The following is a 19,672-nucleotide window of genomic DNA, read 5'->3' as shown; positions in this document are numbered from 1 at the left end:
GTGGCGTAATTGTATTTCTCATGAGTTATTTACTTGTTTGCACATAAAAAACGTTTAATACAAATATTGTTGATCGGTTAATACAAATATTGACTACTAAACAATGGTAATAATTGTCGTGATATTCATCGTTACGTCGTGCTATCGCTATCTCATACGAGGTTACACGGTACTTACATCTACCTATTATTCTATCTACGGTATATACGTATAGTCTATGGTAGGGGCTGGCAGCACTGGCATTCGAAAATTTTGTTGAACCAAGTAGGTACCTACCTTTGATGAATGTACCTATACTATCTCTATGGTACCTACCTACCTACTCACAAAAGCTACTCACAGAGTAGGTACTTTTTATATATGGGAACAAGTAATATACTATATTCAATGTACTCTGTGTACAATATACTCTTTGGTATAATGATTACAATATACCAAAGAGTATATATTATAATCACTAACTCTTTGGTTGAACGGGTAGAAAGCCGAATTATTTTGGGTTATTTTTCAGTTTTCAGTTTTGTTTAGAAATTAGATATAACAATGGCTGAATTGCCGTATCAAGCCGAATATGCGAAAACAGGCAGAGCAGGTTGTAAAGCTTGTAAACAAAAAATTGATCAAGGAACCCTACGAATAGCGATCATGGTGCAGGTATAATATTTTCATGGCGTAAGCTTAGCCGATTCCTACTCATAACAAATAAGTACCAATTATTTGAATGTTTGAAGCTTAGTAATTAATATACATTATATTTCGACTTAATATCGTAACACGGGTTGATGCCCATGACTTCGTCCGCTTGAGTAAATCCTGTGGTAACTTTGATTTTGCGAAATAAAAAATAGCCTAAGTATGTAATTCTCCAGGTCTTTCACTACCTTGGCTATACCTATGCACAAAATCAGGTCGATCCGCTACACCGTTGTGACGTGATTGTAGGACCAAACAAGTGACAACTTATAATAATTATTCATGTTTGACATCTAACCGGGCAGCTTAAGCTGATGCTGTTTTAATAAACTTAATTGATTTGATGTATCAGGGATAATCAGATTTAGACTAGATTAGAATAAAATTTATTTTTTACTAAATGATGCCTGCAACTTCATCCTTGTAAATTTAGATTTTTAAAAATCCTTTGGGAACTCTTTGTATTTTCTGGATAATAAGTCTATTTTCATCTCCAGGATGCAAGATTCTCTGCAAGTCTGTTTTACCAAGTAGATAGGTATCATCTACTTGTGTGTTACAACGTCCATGTGTATTAAGGTTTTTAAAACTCCTGTAGGAACTCTGATTTTCTGGGACCAAAAGGTGCCAAAAGTAGCATGTAATTGTCCATTCCTAGGATGCAAGCTATCTCTGTACCATATTTAGTTCAAATTGGTTATACAGATGGGCAGGGAAAAGTATAAATGTGGGATGTTTTGTGAAATTAGGTGTTTGAGGTTACTAAACAATATAGAATACCAATGAGAAGATAAACTTATAACATTAGAGCAAAAAAAAAATCTGACTTGTGCTATGACAATAACTAAATATTTAACATACCATTCAGATTATGGAAAAAGCGACCTGAGGTAAGTATTTTAAAATCAGTTGAACATCTAGTGTTATTTCCATTGAACCACCACTCTTAATGTCCCAACTTTCACTGTTGGTCACCTTACCTATGTTTAGAAATATGTTTTGTTTTTTGTCAATTCAGTCAGCTTTTCATGATGGCAAACAACCTAATTGGCACCATGAAGAATGCTTCTTCCGCAAGAAGGCTCCTGGGAGCATTGCTGAAATTGCTAATTTCAATAAACTGAAACATGCAGATCAAACACGTATCAAAAGCCAGTTGGGTATGTTTTTTTGGTTTTATTAGTAGTATAAAAAAGTACGGCTTAGTCTCTCCCTGCTGACATAGGTCGGTCAAAATCCTTGAAAAATCTTTTGCAGAACTATTGATTATTATTATCTGTATAACACTGTAGTATATCATAAGGATTTATATTTATAACTAGCTTATGCTCGCGACTTCGTCGGCGTGGACTACACAAATTTCAAAGTGGGATAATTCACGGATTTGATGACGAAAACTCACTTTTACACTGAAACTTCTTTATTTTTGTTACGAGAAAATTAAAACGTCTTACATCTTTACAATCTGACAAGTGACAAGACTATCTTTGAGTTTGACAGTTCGAAACTTCATAATCAGTCTACGTTCTTATGACACTGACATTTGGTAATACCAACACAAAAAAAAGTATTATTTACTACTAATTTATTCCACACGGCTGTCCTGATCATTCATCTGCCCCAGATGAATCGTCTTCCGGCGAAATCCATGGTTTCATGAGATCAGCTGAGGTTGTTGTATTAATAGGGCCTTCGGTGTTACCAATCTTCTTCACAGCATAACGATCATTTGGATTGCATTTTACAACTTCATAGGGTCCCAAGTATTTAGGATATAATTTACTTCCTTGTGAAAACTGTGTTTTTCTTATAGCTACTAAATCTCCAATGTTATAGGTAATTGCTACTCTTCGCTTCTTATTATAATTTCTTATGTTCTCTTCTTGTACTTTCTGTATTGATTCTTTAGCCTTTGTTCTAAGCTCTTCTCTTTTTTAGTTAAAATTCTGTATATTTTCCTCTTCTATTAATTTCTGAATTTCATCATCTTTCTCTCGCATTTTTGTACCAAAAAGAAGTTCGAACGGTGTCATCTTTATGCTTCGTTGGTACGTTCCGTTTAAACATCGTTGCACTTTTGAAACACGTCGGTACCACTTGGTCGGGTCATCGGCACTCAGTTTGCTCAACATGGCAATGATAATCTGGTGGATACGCTCAACTTGACCATTCCCTCTTGGTTGTCCGGTGGTAATTGTATAGTGCGTTATATTTTCAGTTTTACAATAGTCCTGGAAGTCGTTTGCAGTAAAAGCAGCATTTCTATCAGTAATAATTCTTTCAGGTGCTCCAAAAGTCTGTTGTTGTAGTCTTAGTTTCTCTAATGTTTCTTCAGTAGTTAAAGTCTTAACAGGGTAAATCCATGTAAATTTCGTATAAGCATCCACGACAGTAAGGATGTATTTGCAATTCTTGTGAGTCGAAGTCATTGGTCCTAGATGGTCCACATGGTAAGTCGATAATGGGACATTACCTTTATCTATCGGGTGTAGGAAAACTTCTTTTTTGCCTCTTTTATGTGATATGAGAATGCATTCAATACAATTGTTAATAACTTTTCTTATTTTCTCAGTTAAATTTTCAATGAAATATTCTCTATTAATTAGTTCTTCAGTGTTTAAGATTCCAAAATGTCCTTTTTCGTGATTTTTTCTGATTATCTCATTCTGCATATTCTTAGGTACAACAATTAACTTACTTCCATCTTTCTTCTTGTATAGTATTTCGTTCTGTTTAATATAGTCTTGGTAATTTTCTGTTACTAAAATTTTCTTAATCAGTCTTAGATAGTCATCTTCATTCTGTGCTTTCTTTATACGAGTTGTTATTTCAGTAATCATCATACAGATAGGGTGTCTACTCAGTGCATCGGCATGTCTCATTCGTATTCCTGGTCTGTGTTCAATTTTGTAGTCGTATTCTTCTAGCAGCAGGGCCCAACGAGCGACTCTCGGAGGTAAGTCCTTCTTTTGTAGTGTCATAGTCAGAGCAGAGCAATCTGTTATTATCTTAAAATGCATCCCCAGAAGGTAGACTCGGAACTTCTTTATAGCAGCAACAATAGCTAAAATTTCTAAGTAATAGCTATGGTATTTCTTTTCAGCTGGAGTCGTCTTTTTACTCATATAGTGCACGGGGTGAAACTGATTGTCTTTAGGGCTTCTCTGTAAAAGAACAGCTCCATACCCATCCGCGCTTGCGTCGGTGTGTAATTCTGTTTCTAAATCTGGATTGAATATTCGGAGAACTGGTGAACTACACAATATTTGTTTCAATTCTATTAAAGCTTTCTCACATCCATCATCAAAATCAAATACAGCATCTTTCTTTAATAAATCCGTCATCGGCTTCGCAATCAGGGAATAGTTTCTTATAAATTTTCTGAAATACCCTGTCAGTCCAATATATATATATATATATATATTATAGGGTTTTTTTTTGTAACTTTTGTTTTATATATATATATATATATAGGGTTTTTTTTGTAACTTGTAAGGAAACATTTTTGTCTTCTATAATGTACAATCACCATAATTTTGAATTTTTAGGAACTCCATCAGGAATTGTTATGCCTGCTGATAAGGGCAAGAAAGGCAAAGCAACAAAAAGGGAAAATAGTGAAAAGGCAGCTCTATCCAATTATTCAATTGAATATGCTAAATCCAGCCGGGCATCTTGTAAACATTGTGATATTAAAATTTGTAAGGTAAATAATAATAAAATAGCTCAGTAAATAATGAATTATTCCAGCTGAGCTAATGCATCTAGATACAGTTAAATGGTGCTCATACTTATATTAAATTATAATAAATTGTTAACGCTTGACTTATTGACACAGTGATATTTGCTTAGCTCCTTGATTCGTTGATTAAAATAATTGTACGCGAACGTACCTATAGGACGCGGTCCTATAGGGAGGGAACGCCGTACGGTCGAAAGCGGGTAACTTGCGGGCTTGCCCCGCCTCGTACCCCGATTGCCATCTCAATCTGTCGTGAACCATGTACATACGATATCAAATAGCAGTATATTAAATTAAATACATAAATATTTATGCTCATATTTTAGGATGAAGTAAGGGTTTCAAAACTTGGATACGATCCCAAATTTGGTGATCACCCAATGTGGCACCATGTCCAATGTTTTGCTGAAAAGAAAAATGAGTTCTTGTTCCTCGCTGGTGGGGAAGATATACCAGGCTTTAAAGATCTTAGCAAAGAAGACCAGAAAATGGTTAAGGAAACCATAAAGTATGTAATACAAAATAAATCAACTTAAATATATTGATTTGCTCATTTATGGGTATAATGATGTTATTGTAATTTTAGGGCATCTGCACTTGATGATGTTCCAGTAAAGAAACTAAAACTGGAACCCAAGGATGAAGTAGAAGAAAAAAAAGAGAAAGAATTGCAAAAAAAGATAGAGAAGCAAAACAAAACATTTCACAAATACAGGAATGGACTCAGCGATGTTGCTAAAAAACTTATTGATGATTTACTTGAAGAAAATTCGCAAGAAATTCTCAAGGGCAGAGATGAGGTTTGAAATATTTTTGGTTAAAACACAGTCCAGTCTGAAGTTGGACCATGGCGATTTTCACAGTTCATAGACAAAGAATTAAATACACTAGTTCAGCTGAAATTTATTTTGTACAATGTGTAATGGTTGTCAATAAATTAAAAATGTATCTTAAAATACCTCTATTTTTTTCAGTGTTTGGATCATCTAGCTGATATATTAACATTTGGTGCTCTTGAACCTTGCCCTGACTGCAAAAATGGCCAATTGGTACTGGATACATTTTCATATAAGTGTACAGGTAAGCTATTGTGCTCATTGAATACATGCAATCATTGGATTTAATCAATGACATTCTAATAAGCATGGACACATCGTGGCATACAACACAAGAGCCCAAACATGGCACACGTTTCTAAATTCACCCTATTTAGCTTCAACTGCTCCATTTATACATTCCCGCTAACATTCAAGTCCTGTAAACTAACCTCAGTGATTAAGCCGCAATGTAAATCGATTAAGCACTCGAAGCTGAATAAGGTGATTTTAGAAGCAAACTTGAACTAAACTGGAATGGAGTAGTGTAGCACTATTAATTTTTGTTATTTCTTTGAGAGATTTTTCGTTTTTGTAAATATGAAACTATTATACTATATCTATACTATATAACTATTATACTATATCTGCTCGTGCTGATTCACTGGCTGACTGACTGACTGACTGACTCATTTGATCACCTCTTCTGTAAAATTTTGTATGTTTTTTTTTTACCGATTGTTTCGTATAGAGGACAAAAAATGATTCGGAGGAAAAATATGGATAGAGCTGATGATTGAGGATTTCGGTGAGGAGCACGGCCAGGGTATTCAAGATTGGTGGGGGTTGCTCGAACAAATGTCACTCAGAACTTCATACAATTGACAGGGAGCTGAAAAATAAAACCAAATAAAGATAAACAATATTACCTTCGAAGCATGTAATATGTTTTTCTTAACTGGGAAAACTTGCAAGTTTTTTTATTCACTTCAAGCTAGCCCTAGATTGCAATCACACCTGGTGGAAAGTGATGATACAGTCTACGATAGAAGCGGGCTAACTTGTAGGGGTGGGGTAAAATCCACACCCGTTATAGATGTTTCTATATGGAATCGTACCGGAACGTTAAATCGCTTGGCGGTAGAGTGGTAAGTAGCCACGGCCAAAGGCCTCCCACCAGCCGACCTAAATCAATTAAGAAAATCTCAATCGGCCCAGCCGGGAATCGAACCCGGGACCCTCGTCATACAAATCCACCGCGCTACCACTGCGCACCAGAGGTCGTCAAAAGATAATAAAATAAATGTGATACAATAATGGCCAATAGATTTTACATTGAACAAAAAAAAGCTACTCCACAGTTTTGTTTTTCCGACATTCGTGACGCGCCCTTCCATCTGTCTCTTTCCGATGTGCGTGAGAGAAAGGAATGGGAACATTGTAAATAATTTAAATATTTCTAGTGTTTTCAATGGTTTTACTAAGTATTTTACACTTTTTCGCATGTTATCTTACGTAAATAAAATTAACTTACCGGTGGTAAGTCACACCATCTCTTTTCTGCGTCGTTAACGTATTATTTCGGCACTTTTTGATCGCGCATTTAGGCATCTTGACAGCTTTGCAGTCAACATGCGACTAATGAAGAAAGTGTGCTTACACCGAGTATAAGCACACTTACTTGGTCCCTTGTTATGCGCGCCAGTGCGATGTCCTTGCTTATTAGAATGTCATTGGATTTAATGAATAGAATGAGCATAGCTCTTAAACCAAACATGACACATCACACAGGCCATTAAGTTATATGCAAAGATAAGGTAGTGTAATTTAGTAGGATTTCATGACGTTATCTAAATCCGGATATGCCATTAATTCCTACTAGGTACATATTTTTTGTAACTCAAAAGATTCAGATAAGATAGAATAGAGTAGATACCAAAAGATAAGATCTTTCGGTAATACCTTTAGAAACATAGAAACATTATCCCTGGTTTGCTCACCAACCAATCACAAACATGTTTTTAAAATACATTCAAGATTCAATTGAAAAATGTTTTCAAAAAACATTCAAAATTCAATTAGAAAACATAGTTTCTCTTGTGATTGGTTGGTGACTCCAAAAGATTAACGTCCACCGAGGTTTTTGGCTCTATAGTTTTTGTGGGATTACGAAACAGAGAGAGGTCTATACCGACTTCTTTCAGTGAATAGGGTAAAGTACATAGAGACTGTTGCATTCAATACAATATGTATTATATTGTTGTGTATCATCATACACAACAATATAATTAAGTTGAAAATATGTTCGGTATACAATACGGTACCGAAAACTTACCGAGCACTTAAATATGTTCATGAATCCTGTTTGAGAATATTAATTGCCACAGGTAACTTAAGTGAATGGTCGAAATGCAGATACACAACCAAAACTCCTAAACGGAAGCCAGTAAAAGTTCCTAAGGTATTCAAGGAAATCCCAATTTTGAAAAGTTACAAAGGTAAATGTAGTGAACGATTGTTTGAAATGGAGCCTCCCCCGACTTTGGTAGTGCTGAAAAAAGAGGAATCACAAAGGTAATAACAATTTTCTTTCATACTTGTCTTTTTTTGCCCGGCAAATTGAAATTTCAGTTTCAGTTATGTTTACTTTTTAGTTCTCAGTCACAACTGGCACTGCCTCCGTTGAAGAATCTGCAATTTTTCCTCTATGGTAAATTCAAAGCTCCCAAGGAAGAGATAAAGAACCGAATCTTGAAAATGGGTGGTCTAGTTGTAAGCAAGCTGACAGACACGCTGGCCGCCGTTGTCAGCACCAAGCACGACCTGGACAGGATGCCCAGCAAGATGCAGGAGATACAGGAGAAAGACTTGGAGGTAAGGATGTTTTGCTGTCTGTAGGCAACTGCATATAGTAGCATAGGTAATGGCGGTCTCGTGTCGGGAGCGAGCTGACAGAAACGATGGCCGCCGTCGTCAGCACCAAGCTAAGACTATGGTCCGATCCAAGTGTGCAGCATTCGCCATAATAGTGGTATCATGAAAAACCTGACAGACACGCTGGCGTCCGTCATCAGTACCATACGTTACCTGGACAGGGTGCCCAGCAAGACTTGAAGGTAAATGTCTAGCACCTGTTAAAGCAACTGAACATAGAAGGGCCTCTATCAGTTGCACCAAGCTTGGAAAATATGCAAGAGAAACATTTTGAGGAATAAACCACAAAGAATAGTATTACAAACAGTAACTTACTAGCGTTTATAACTGCTGACGCCATTCTTTGTCTGAACATGTTGTGTTTCATTTTAATTAAAATAAAGTAGTTTTTTAGAGTTCCGTATCTCAAAAGGAAAAAAGGGACCCTTATAGGATCACTTTGTTGTCTGTCTGCCCATTGTGTCTGTCATGAAAACCTATAGGGTACTTCCCGTTGACCTAGAATCATAAAATTTGGCAGGTAGGTAGATCTTGTGGCACAAGTAAAGGCAAAATCCGAAAACCGTGAATTTTTGGTTATGTCACCAAAAAAAATTAAAATGTGCTTACGAAAACGTTAATTTACTAAATCACATACAGATGGCGCAGTTTTTATTAACTTACAGTGTAGCACATACAGTACGCGGCAGAAAGTGATGTAGGTACATTGACCTTTAGAAGGAGATAGCAAATTTGTAGAGTCTGTCTTTGAGACCGACAAAACGTCATATAGGTATGAGTGACAGAGACAACGCTCTACAAAGCCGAAATGTCATTCTAAAGGCCGACTCCCACTTGACTGGGTTTTGTTATTTGGCAAATCATTCAAACGTATGACAGGCATCATAAATTGCCTAACAGAAGCAGGAAAAAGATTTTGAGATAAATAGAATACCTAACCTACCGACTCAAGGATTTTTTCCATAATCATTGGAATCATATTATTTATAAACATAATAAAGGATGTTTTAGTAAACTGCTCATATGCATTGTAAAAGTAATAATATAAATAAAATAATAATTAAACATTTTAAACTTAAATTCAAATTTATTAATAATTTTTCTAGGTTGTTGAAGAATCGTTCTTGGATTTGATTGATCCTAAAGATGGGAGTGTTACAAAAACCCTTGATCTTATAAAGGAAAATAATATTGCGGACTGGGGTTCCGACGTAAGTACAAAAGCTGTCGATTTAGTCTATAGATTCTTCTACAATCGAATTAGAATCCATGTACCTATGGTGCGCGCAATCTTAAGAAGTATTGTATTGTCAGTACTGCGCATTGTACAAAAACTGATCTCAGCCGGGCTTGTGTATTTACTTTTTAGACTATGGCCTGCGCAAACCGCTGTGTTGCAACTTTAGATTGGACTACTAATTTTGAGATCACTTTATTTAACATACCCATGAATTTTAAGCTATGTTGACCTTGCGAGTAAGACACCGACTTCCTATTCAAGGGTCCGGCGGGCTGATTACGTAAAACGTTGCAGTAGAGACAGCAACGCGACAGCAGTAGCAATGCGACAGTTCATAGATTGTCCGATAGAGGGTGAACTAGAGCTTGATTGCTGTCTCTCTTCTTCTTCTTCTTATTTTGCTTTGTGGCTATTGCTGTCTCTCTGTAGCCGCTGTTACGTGTGACGTTTGACAGCAATGATCGAGAGATTTACGCCTGTCGCAAGCCTGTCGCGAGATTCGTAATCAACCTCGCGGGGGGCAAGCACATCAAACTTTTCGGAATTAAATGAGCACTAAGCAACTGAATAACACTTGCTTTGACGGTAAAGCAAAATATCCTGAAGAAACCTGTTTCATAATGTTCTCTAAAGTGTCTGAAGTATTCCAATCCTCGCTTGGCCAGCGTGGTGGACTATGGCCTTACTTTTCTTACTAACCCTTCTCATTCGGAGAGGAATCCTGTTCTCCTTACAGTACGCGGCAGAAAATATTGTATACTGACCTTAAGAAAGAGATAGAGCGGTTTCGTAGAGCGTTGTTTCTGGCGTTGAAACCAACAAAACGTCATATAGGTATGAGTGACGGAGACTACGCTCCACAAAGCCGAATTCTGAAGGTCGATGTTCAATATTTCTTGCCGTCTACTGTAGATGATATAATCACAGAAAAATTGTTTTTGAATGTAGCCAACAAAACGTGTACCGCAAGACGTCATCGATGGAAAATCTATACCTAAATCTGGTAGCTTGTATGCGAAATCCAAATCTGCAATTATGAAACTAAAAGTACAAGGTAATTATTTACCACGTCTTATTCTATATCTTATAATATTACTAGCTCTTTCTCATCTCTATATCCTCTGGTGCTGCAAATGTTCATGGGCGGCGGTAATCGCTTACCATCAGGTGACGCGCATGCTCGTTTGCTTGTTATATCTATTTTTTAATAGCTTATCTCCGCGACTTCGTCCGCGTGGACTGCACAAATTTCAAACCCCTATTTTACACCTTTAGACTGGGCAAAGGCCTCAGTCAGATTTTTCCACAACTCTCTATTCTATGGTCCATCTTTGGGCCAGCTAACTGTATAAAATCTAACTCATCACTCTATCGTTGCCTCGGTCTGCCACCCTGGTGTTCGGTTAGCTGCAAATGCCATGTGAACGTGGTTTGATATGAGATACTCTGGCAGGCGGTACAGCCGTGGACCCCGACTCGGGCGTGGCGGACATCGCGCACGTGTACCAGGCGAGGGATGGCACCAAGTACACCACGACGCTCTCCAAGACCGACGTGGTCGCGGGCAAGAACTCCTACTACAAGCTTCAAGTGCTGAAGGCCAATTCGCTGAGCAAGTCAGTACTGGAATCACCAGCTCCTGTATTTGAGATTATTTAAGCCACCGAGAACCAATGTTTTACATTGTTTCAGAAACAAAATCTACATATTTCTGTGACAAATAAAATTAGTATGTTTCTGGAACAGTCGAAACTGTTGCAGTAAACCTAACCTTACCACAAAAACTTTAGGCGCGGTTTAAACAAACATTAAAACCATTTAGTCTATACTCTATACAAAAATTTAAGTTTTTTTAACGTAAAAGTTCTTCAAAAAAAGAAAAAGGTTCTCAATTTGTAAACTGTAAGTTTTTTTGTATGTTTGTTACGCGATTACTCCGCCAATTAAGAACCGATTTGATGCTTCTTTTTTGTTTGGTAGGTCATACTTCAGAGGTGGTCACATTTCAATTTGGTTTAGATCTGATGAACATCATCGGAGATGGAGAATGGAACTCCTGAATGGATAAGAGTAAATTGCTCGCGATCAGCGTAATAGCTTAGTAAACAGTAGGTTTTTAACCAGGCATAGCATATTTTAATACATGACCACTAAAAAATTTGAAATAAAATAAAAAATAAACAAAACACCGACTTCAATAACCACAAACACTAAAAATTAAAAAATAATTTAATCTAGGTATTACCGAAAATATTAGGTAACAAGAGTTAGTGTACTTAGTTCTATAATATTTTTTTTTGGAGTTTGTGCCAATGAGGCGCAAATGTCATAAAAAAATAATATAAAGAATAAACAATTCGTTCAGCTAATAATTGGCACTGGCTCCAAAAATATTACTATAGAACTACATTAACTTTGTATAGTCCGTAAAAATGACTCCTCACGCGCCATTTTAACTCTATGGGTAAACTGTTTTGTCAAAAGTACGGTTCACCTTAAAAATAAAGACTGAAATTGTATTTTTATACATAAAATTTGACACAAAACGTTAAAATGGCGCGTGAGGAATGAAATTTTACGCGTTTTATACCTAATATTTTTGGTAATACCTAATTGATAAGACCGTACCTACATGAATATCAGTATGTTTCAGTGTTCCCCGCTAGCAATGAGGAAGCGAAACAAACCATTTCGCAATAGATACTAGTGTCGACATTTAAACATGGCGATAGTGTGAGACGACAAAACGATTCTGAATTAATAGAAATCTTTGAGACAAAGCTAATTTATAATATTATCTAAATAACTGATTGGTGTGGACAGCAAAGTATCTGAAATATTATATTCTTCAATAGCTATATGGTGTTTTAGACACTTTGTATCCCATAGATGTAATGTTTGTGGTGTATCTGCAACTTGTTTCTCAGTGAATAACTGAATACATGGCTTTAACCTATTTGGTTACATGGTTAGATTCTAATATTTTGCTTAGTATTTTTAATGAAGTTTTATGAGAATAAATATAATATTATTTAGGGATATGATTTGTCTGGATTCAGGAGTAGGTAGTGTCAAATATAAAACCACTTTTTTATACTTTGACATACTTTTAATCACTGTTTGCTTATTAAATTACTTTACAAATCAGTACAATGAACTATTCCTCTTCTAAGCGTCACCAGAGTGTGGAGAGATTCCACCCCAAACCATAGACTCTTAGAAAACGTCAGAGGGTTAAGGCGTGTCCAGACTATCAGCAACATCATCTAACACGCTATCAGCAATCCACCTAACAGTTGGTAGATACTAGGTTGCTATTTATAAAATTCTCAATATCGTCATGCAAGCAGTATGCCCGTGTTAAGCACTAATGGTTCCGTATTCAGATATTGGCTGTTCCGATCTTGGGGGAGAATTGGCACATCCATCGGCGGAAATAAACTTGAAGACTGCAAAAGCCGAGATCACGCCATCGAATGGTTTGAAGAACTGTACCATGAGCGGACACGAAACCCTTGGGAGAAGAGAGATGATTTCGTAAAGGTAACGAGCAATGGCGAACTTCCATACAATAATATTATTGAGAAAAAAAGTTTATGTACATGCATGAAAAAATATTTTTTAAGTAAGCCTCAAATACCAAACTGAAATCCATGCGGACGAAATAGCGGGCATAACCTAGTTAGGAAATAAGCACGCTCTTGCATGAATACACTTGAAATATGTATCTGATTTCCAATTTTGTAAAATAATTCAGTTTTGTGTCCCCTCTTTATTATAATAATCCACCCCCCTTTATTGAAATCCCTAACAAGTTAAGTTTGGTGTTTCTGTATCAGATGCCAGAGGCGTACTACCCCCTTGACGTGGACTACGGCGACGAGCCGACGGCCGCCATGACCGTGGACGCGAAGTGCAATCTCGCCATGCCGGTGCAGGATCTGCTCACGAGGATCTTCGACATCGACACCATGAAGAAAACCCTCCTCGAGTTTGAAGTGAGATGTTTGTTCTTATTATGCTTTTGTTCGTATGATTATTGGGAGGATTATGTTGTGACTTGTTACCACCCTACCAACAAAGCCGTGCCGTCAAGTTCCGGTTCACATCAACTGTTTTACAGTACGCGGCCGAAAGTAATGAACATCGACATTTAGAAGGAGATAGCAGATTTGTAGAGCGTTGTCCCTGTCATTGTGACCGACAAAACGTCATATAAGTATGAGTGACAGAGATAACGCTCTACAAAGCCGAAATGTCATTCTAAATTCATTACTTTCAGCCGCGTACTGTAAATTATTTTTGAGTGAAGTAAATATTTATGAATTTCGTTATAAAAGAACTAAAAAAATGAATAATAACGTAATAATGAGTAAGTAAATAAATACCAACATGAATAGATAGTCAAGTGAATGAAGTGCATTTTGCTCATATTAATTTTTCAAATAGACCAAAAAATAAATGAATAAAAATGGTATAAGACGCAAGCTTGAAAGCGAGAAATGAATTCGTAGTGGTAGTGTGTTCCATACAGACTAAGGATTGCCCTAATTCCTAATAACTATTTAATGACTTTGGTTAGACCAATTTTTATCACTTAGTGCAATGTTAATTAAATGATCGGTGTTAGTACCAATATTTGTATTTATGTTTTAGCTTGATACTGAAAAGATGCCTTTAGGAAAACTGTCCAAGAAGCAAATAAAATCTGGATATAATGTTCTGTCGGAGTTACTTAAATATTTGGAGAAGGGTCAAACAAATGAAAACAAAATCATCGATGCTACAAACAGGTACGAAACGTCATGTTTAATGTTTTGATTATTATAATATTATTACGAATATTAATATAATATACTAATATTCATATTATAACAATAAATATATTATTACGAATATTAATATAATATATTAATATTCGTAATAATATATTATTACGAATATTAATATAATATATTAATATTCGTAATAATATATAATAAATTTTGTTTTTATAATTTGTTCAATAGGTTCTACACGTTAGTACCGCACAATTTCGGCACAGATAATCCTCCATTGTTAAATACAGTTGAAACAATTAAAAATAAAACTGAAATGCTGGATAACTTGCTGGAAATTGAAATCGCTTATAGTCTTCTTAAATCTGGTAAGTACTTTTTTATTCTCATGAAAAATAACAATTACATAATATATTTGTTTTTGGCACTTTTTGTATTTTATCAAATCAAATAAAAGTAGAGATGGACCGAAACCAGTCTCATATACTGAAATTCAGTTGCATTTGGCGAATATAAAAGTGCGCGAAAGTCGGCTTCAGCATATCTTTTAAACGAGTGTTCAGTTGGTCTTAATAGTATTCGGCACAATCTACATACGGTTTAAAAACTCAAAAGTAAAAATAAATACTGCGCGTAGCAAGCAAACATAGGCAACGTTTGCTTGCTATAAGCACCAAGAAACCATTTTGTCAATGTGAATCTTTGTTAATAAAAAATACAGATAATGAAGATGAGGGTATCAGTCCGATCGAAGCCCACTACCGCAAGCTGAAGGCGGAGATAAGTCCGCTCGACAAGAAGTCGGACGAGTTCGCGATGATCGAGGAGTACGTGCGCAACACGCACGCCGCCACACATTCCAGCTACTCGCTCAAAGTGCAAGAGGTTTGTGTTGCTATTATACTATAGTCTAAACAGATGATGAGGGTATCAGTCCGTTCGAAGCCCACTACCGCAAGCTGAAGGCGGAGATAAGTCCGCTCGACACGAAGTCAGACGAGTTCGCCATGATCGAGGAGTACGTGCGCAACACGCACGCCGCCACACATTCCAGCTACTCGCTCAAAGTGCAAGAGGTTTGTGTTGCTATTATAGGTACTACATATAACAGATCAAGATGTTCTCCAACCAGAACCAATCTCAACGAAGACACAGGTGGACTCTTTTACGTTACTCGTTTTCCGATGGGACGGTAGCATGATACGACCGAAAAGAGTTCAGGCATATTATTATGTCAACCAGTCACAATTATTGTTTTTGTCATTACATCTAGATAAAACGGGATCTTGACTTTTTGCTCAATATTGTATCACATAGGTTTGTAATAAGCGACAATGTCTTGATCTATCAATAAAAAAATTGTACTTACCTTTTCTTGGAGACGGATATTATTATACTATACTATAGTTATACTATACCTGCTCTATAAAATGCTTGTGGCAGGTATTCAAAGTGGTCCGTGAAGGCGAGGAGAAACGCTTCAAGCCATTCAAGAAGCTTCACAGCAGAAAGCTCTTGTGGCACGGATCGAGAGTTACCAATTTTGCCGGTATACTCTCACAAGGTTAGTCAATCTTCCTTATTTCCTTGTATGTACAGTTAAAATAGACCTGGGGAGTCAAAACATTGCTATTGCAATGTTTCAAGTGCAAGTCTCGCTATAATACATGTTCCTATCTTTAGCCTTCTCTTCTTCTTGAGTCCACGGTCACCTCGAATGAGCACAAAAAGCCGCAACTGCGATAGCTCGGTCGGTAGCCTCGTGCAGCTCCTCGTTCGTGCGCAATAGTCTGTGTTGGATGTTCGAAGATGCACTCCGTATTGTGTCCAGAGATGAAGCCCCACTTCGCTAGATTTGCCCTAAACTTCCCCACCCCTGCCCTGAGATGGTTGAGCGACTATCAGATAGGCCAGCTGAGGTTGTATCCCTCGGGTAGTCTCTCGTTCACGGTGATGTTCGGGTTTGAAGTGCTTAGCCGCGACCTCCACATAGTAAGACGCATAGTTTCAGCGGGCTGGTTGATTAAATAAAATTAATGGGAAAGGATCAACTTTCAGCAATGTGGAATATGACGCAGGCAGAGAGTATACGTGCAAACTTTTCTCAGTTGGACATTTTCGAACCTTGTTCTTTGTGCAGGTCTCAGAATCGCTCCCCCGGAAGCGCCGGTGACAGGCTACATGTTCGGCAAGGGTATCTACTTCGCGGACATGGTGTCCAAGTCCGCCAACTACTGCGCCACCGACAAGAAGAACAACATCGGCATGCTGCTGCTGAGCGAAGTGGCGCTCGGAGACATGTAAGTTCCTACCTCCTTCCACTAGTACTTTTCATTTTTTGAACTTTATCTCTTACTAGCTGGTGGCTTTTTCAACTTTCTTCGTTGAGGAATAATGGCACCGAACTCGGTTGCATTTTCACTACGACGATTACCTACACTTGCAAAAGTGTGTGTCGTAAAAATACTTACTATAATAATATATATAATAAATAAAACCGCCATCTCGAAAACATTTGCTATCACGAAAGTATACTCAGGCAAACGCAAAGTTATTAAATTAATTCGGAACAAGTTTCAGCCCTAGCTGTTTTCGGTACGACTCAAAAGTCGTACCGAAATACGAAATATTAATATTTTTATCTCAAAAGATAAAAATATTAATATTTAGTATTAGTAATTTTAAATCCTTAATAAAAAGATTTGCTTCCATCATTGTTATTATTATGATGCAAAAAATAGCAAAAAACGAGCATTTCACAAGACTTTCCTCATGTTTTGCCAGATCTAATTTTTGCAGCAAACATTTTATTCTAATCTCCAAATAAACAACAAAATTACTTAACGGTTGACGGGTTTGAACACTAAATCACGCTGTATAATAAGTAGTAAAATATTCAATTTTATGGATATCTTGTGCGACAGATGTGTAACACCTAATGTTTTTGGAGTAATCTTATTATTAACATTGACCGTATCGACTAGTGGAATAAAATAGTAAGTGTAAATTTTTTGAAGTTTTAGCTGGTTCGATTTTCGGGTGAGACAAGCAAATTTTAGAAAATCTTTGAATGCAGTTTTGTTTCTTTTTAAAACTAAGGGATTGTTTTTTTTTAAATTTAACTTAAGGATTTAAGTTAGTTCCCCTGGAGGACCCATAATTTTTTTCCACCCTGTATACCAAACAAGGGCAATATGTCAACGTACCAGCTCTTGTTGACACGGCTATAGAAATAACGCCAAAACTAATATTCTAAAGTGTTAAATGCAATCACGACGACGTTTTCGCGACGGTTCTTTCGCAAATGTAATATCAGCTTTAGAACTAAGGTGTCCAAATCTGCCTGTTATATACAGGAAGGAGTGCTGCCAGGCGGAGTACGTGACGAAGCTGCCGCCGGGCAAGCACTCGGTGTGGGGCCGTGGCCGCACGCAGCCCGACCCCGCGCAGAGTCGCATGCTCGACGGCGACGTGCAGGTGCCGCTCGGCAAGCCCGTCACTGCGCCCGTTAGCACCTCGCTGCTCTACAACGAGTATCCTTTTCACAATATATGCGCTAAAATAAAAATATTTTAACTACCCTACCATCAAAGGATTATGTCTAAGGTTGAAATCTATTGAGCGCACTGGCGCAGTGTTATATCGCTGCCATGAATCTGTCTCGTTTTAACTGAAACTTAAGTCTGAATAGATCTTATAGGCTTAAAGCCTGTCTAAAGTCCAGTGTAGGGTCGTCATTATAACCATATGTTTCCTTAGCATATTGCCTCAGATTCATTGTGTACGACGTTGCGCAAGTAAATGTCAAATATTTGATACAGATGCAATTCAACTATTCCTACTGAGCAGCTATGCAGTTTATCTATTCCTACTGAGAATGTGTTAAAATGTTATTTCCAGTTGATTTGTGTCAAACCAGCTTAAGTTTCTTATTTTCATTATTCCACTAGTAATTATTATTAATGATTAAAAAATAATTATTAACTCGCTTACCTATTATTTTATCTGTGATTTGTTTAATTTTTGCATTTTCATTTTGATTAATAATTAAGAATGTTACAAACTTTAACCAGCGGCGCGCGGCGTGCAGATCTTGAAAGCATAAAAGTATTGCTTACTAAGAGTTGAAATAGCTCATACAGGTTGATTATATGTAGCTAAAAATACCTAATGCCTACTCTACTTCAAACTCTATCCACGCCACTGCTATACCTCCATAATCGATAATAATTAATGTTGATTCTTGGTAACTCGAAAAAAATATAATTTGTAACAGTTTAACTGTGTTTAATTTTATTTCTAAGATTTTCATCGATGTACCAACCTTACATCGATGGTAATATCCATCCATCGATGGTGGATGGTAATGGATGTATACATACCTATTTATATAACACTAGATGATGCCCGCTACTTCGTTCGCGTGGGTTTAGGTTTTTAAAAATCCCGTGGGAACTCTAAATTTTTCGGGATATAAAGTAGCCTACATATGTCCTTCCCGGGATGCAAGCTATCTCAAATTTCGCCAAAATCGGTTGAACGGATGGGCCGTGAAAAGCTAGACAGACAGACAGGCACACTTTCGCATTTATAATATTAGTATAGATAATAATGTTTTATAAATTGATCCACACCCACAGATATTCCTTGAAATAGTGCAAGTCTATGCGCCCACGTCGACATAAGTTCCAATGAAGAAGTAGAGGCTGTATACGAAGACATCATCGAGGCTATGGATAAAACTACCAGATCCTACTTCACGGTTGTTATGGTCGTTGTAAGAACGCAACGAATCAAGGATTGGCCCATAAAGTAATATAGACTGAAATTGGATGATTGGACCTCATGGAGTTGGTGACAGAAATCACAGGGGGCAAATGCTAGTTAACTTTGGTGATTGCTATCTCGACCTGTCGCGCATTATACAATGTATGGGCTAGAACAATAAAGTTATAAATTCTACATAACTTCGTCCATGTTTCTCGCAAAACAACTAAAGACCCTCGCTGTACCAATGTTACCCGAGTCATAGACTTCTAAGCACATAATTATTATGTTATCTGTGTCCGTAGTTTTTACCTGTGGTATATGGTGGTACTCGTCTGTCATAGTGATAGTCATTTGACGACCTCCCTGGCGCAGTGGTGAGCGCTGTGGTCTTAATAGTGGGAGGTCCCGGGTTCGATTCCTGGCAGGGGTTTGGAATTTTATAATTTCTAAATTTCTGGTCTGGTCTGGTGGGAGGCTTTGGCCGTGGCTAGTTACCACCCTACCGGCAAAGCCGTGCCGCCAAGCGATTTAGCGTTCCGGTACGATGCCGTGTAGAAACCAAAAGGGGTATGGGTTTAATAAAAACTGCCATACCCCTTCCAGGTTAGCCCGCTATCATCTTAGACTGCATCATCACTTACCACCAGGTGAGATTGCAGTCAAGGGTTAACTTGTATCTGACTAAAAAAAAAAAAAAAAA

At 37.2% G+C, this 19,672-nt stretch overlaps 1 protein-coding gene across 1 annotated transcript; it reads left to right on the top strand.

The window, feature by feature from the left end:
- The first annotated feature begins 469 nt into the window (after window positions 1-469).
- On the top strand, window positions 470-18,483 carry Parp1 (Poly-(ADP-ribose) polymerase). The gene is made up of 20 exons (XM_069498731.1): window positions 470-654; window positions 1,712-1,853; window positions 4,242-4,399; window positions 4,762-4,943; window positions 5,022-5,235; window positions 5,410-5,515; window positions 7,638-7,824; window positions 7,905-8,124; window positions 9,291-9,395; window positions 10,373-10,478; window positions 10,878-11,040; window positions 12,811-12,967; window positions 13,264-13,422; window positions 14,081-14,217; window positions 14,434-14,570; window positions 14,924-15,087; window positions 15,646-15,766; window positions 16,343-16,502; window positions 17,559-17,735; window positions 17,975-18,483. The coding sequence occupies exons 1-20, from the start codon at window positions 544-546 to the stop codon at window positions 18,045-18,047; spliced, it is 2,979 nt and encodes a 992-aa protein (XP_069354832.1). The 5' UTR covers window positions 470-543; the 3' UTR covers window positions 18,048-18,483.
- Window positions 18,484-19,672: the final 1,189 nt, after the last annotated feature.

Source organism: Maniola hyperantus, chromosome 5, assembly GCF_902806685.2.
Source record: "Maniola hyperantus chromosome 5, iAphHyp1.2, whole genome shotgun sequence".
In the NCBI taxonomy this organism is placed as follows: Eukaryota; Metazoa; Arthropoda; class Insecta; order Lepidoptera; family Nymphalidae; genus Maniola; species Maniola hyperantus.
The sequence above is the reverse complement of the archived record's forward strand: the minus strand, read 5'-3'. Positions and strand labels throughout refer to the sequence as shown.

Coding starts and splice junctions, on each gene's coding strand:
- Parp1 (XM_069498731.1), top strand. CDS start 544: ATGGCTGAATTGCCGTATCAAGCCGAATATGCGAAAACAGGCAGAGCA. Junction 4,944..5,021: donor ATGGTTAAGGAAACCATAAA/GTATGTAATACA, acceptor TTGTAATTTTAG/GGCATCTGCACTTGATGATG. Junction 15,767..16,342: donor TGCCGGTATACTCTCACAAG/GTTAGTCAATCT, acceptor TTCTTTGTGCAG/GTCTCAGAATCGCTCCCCCG.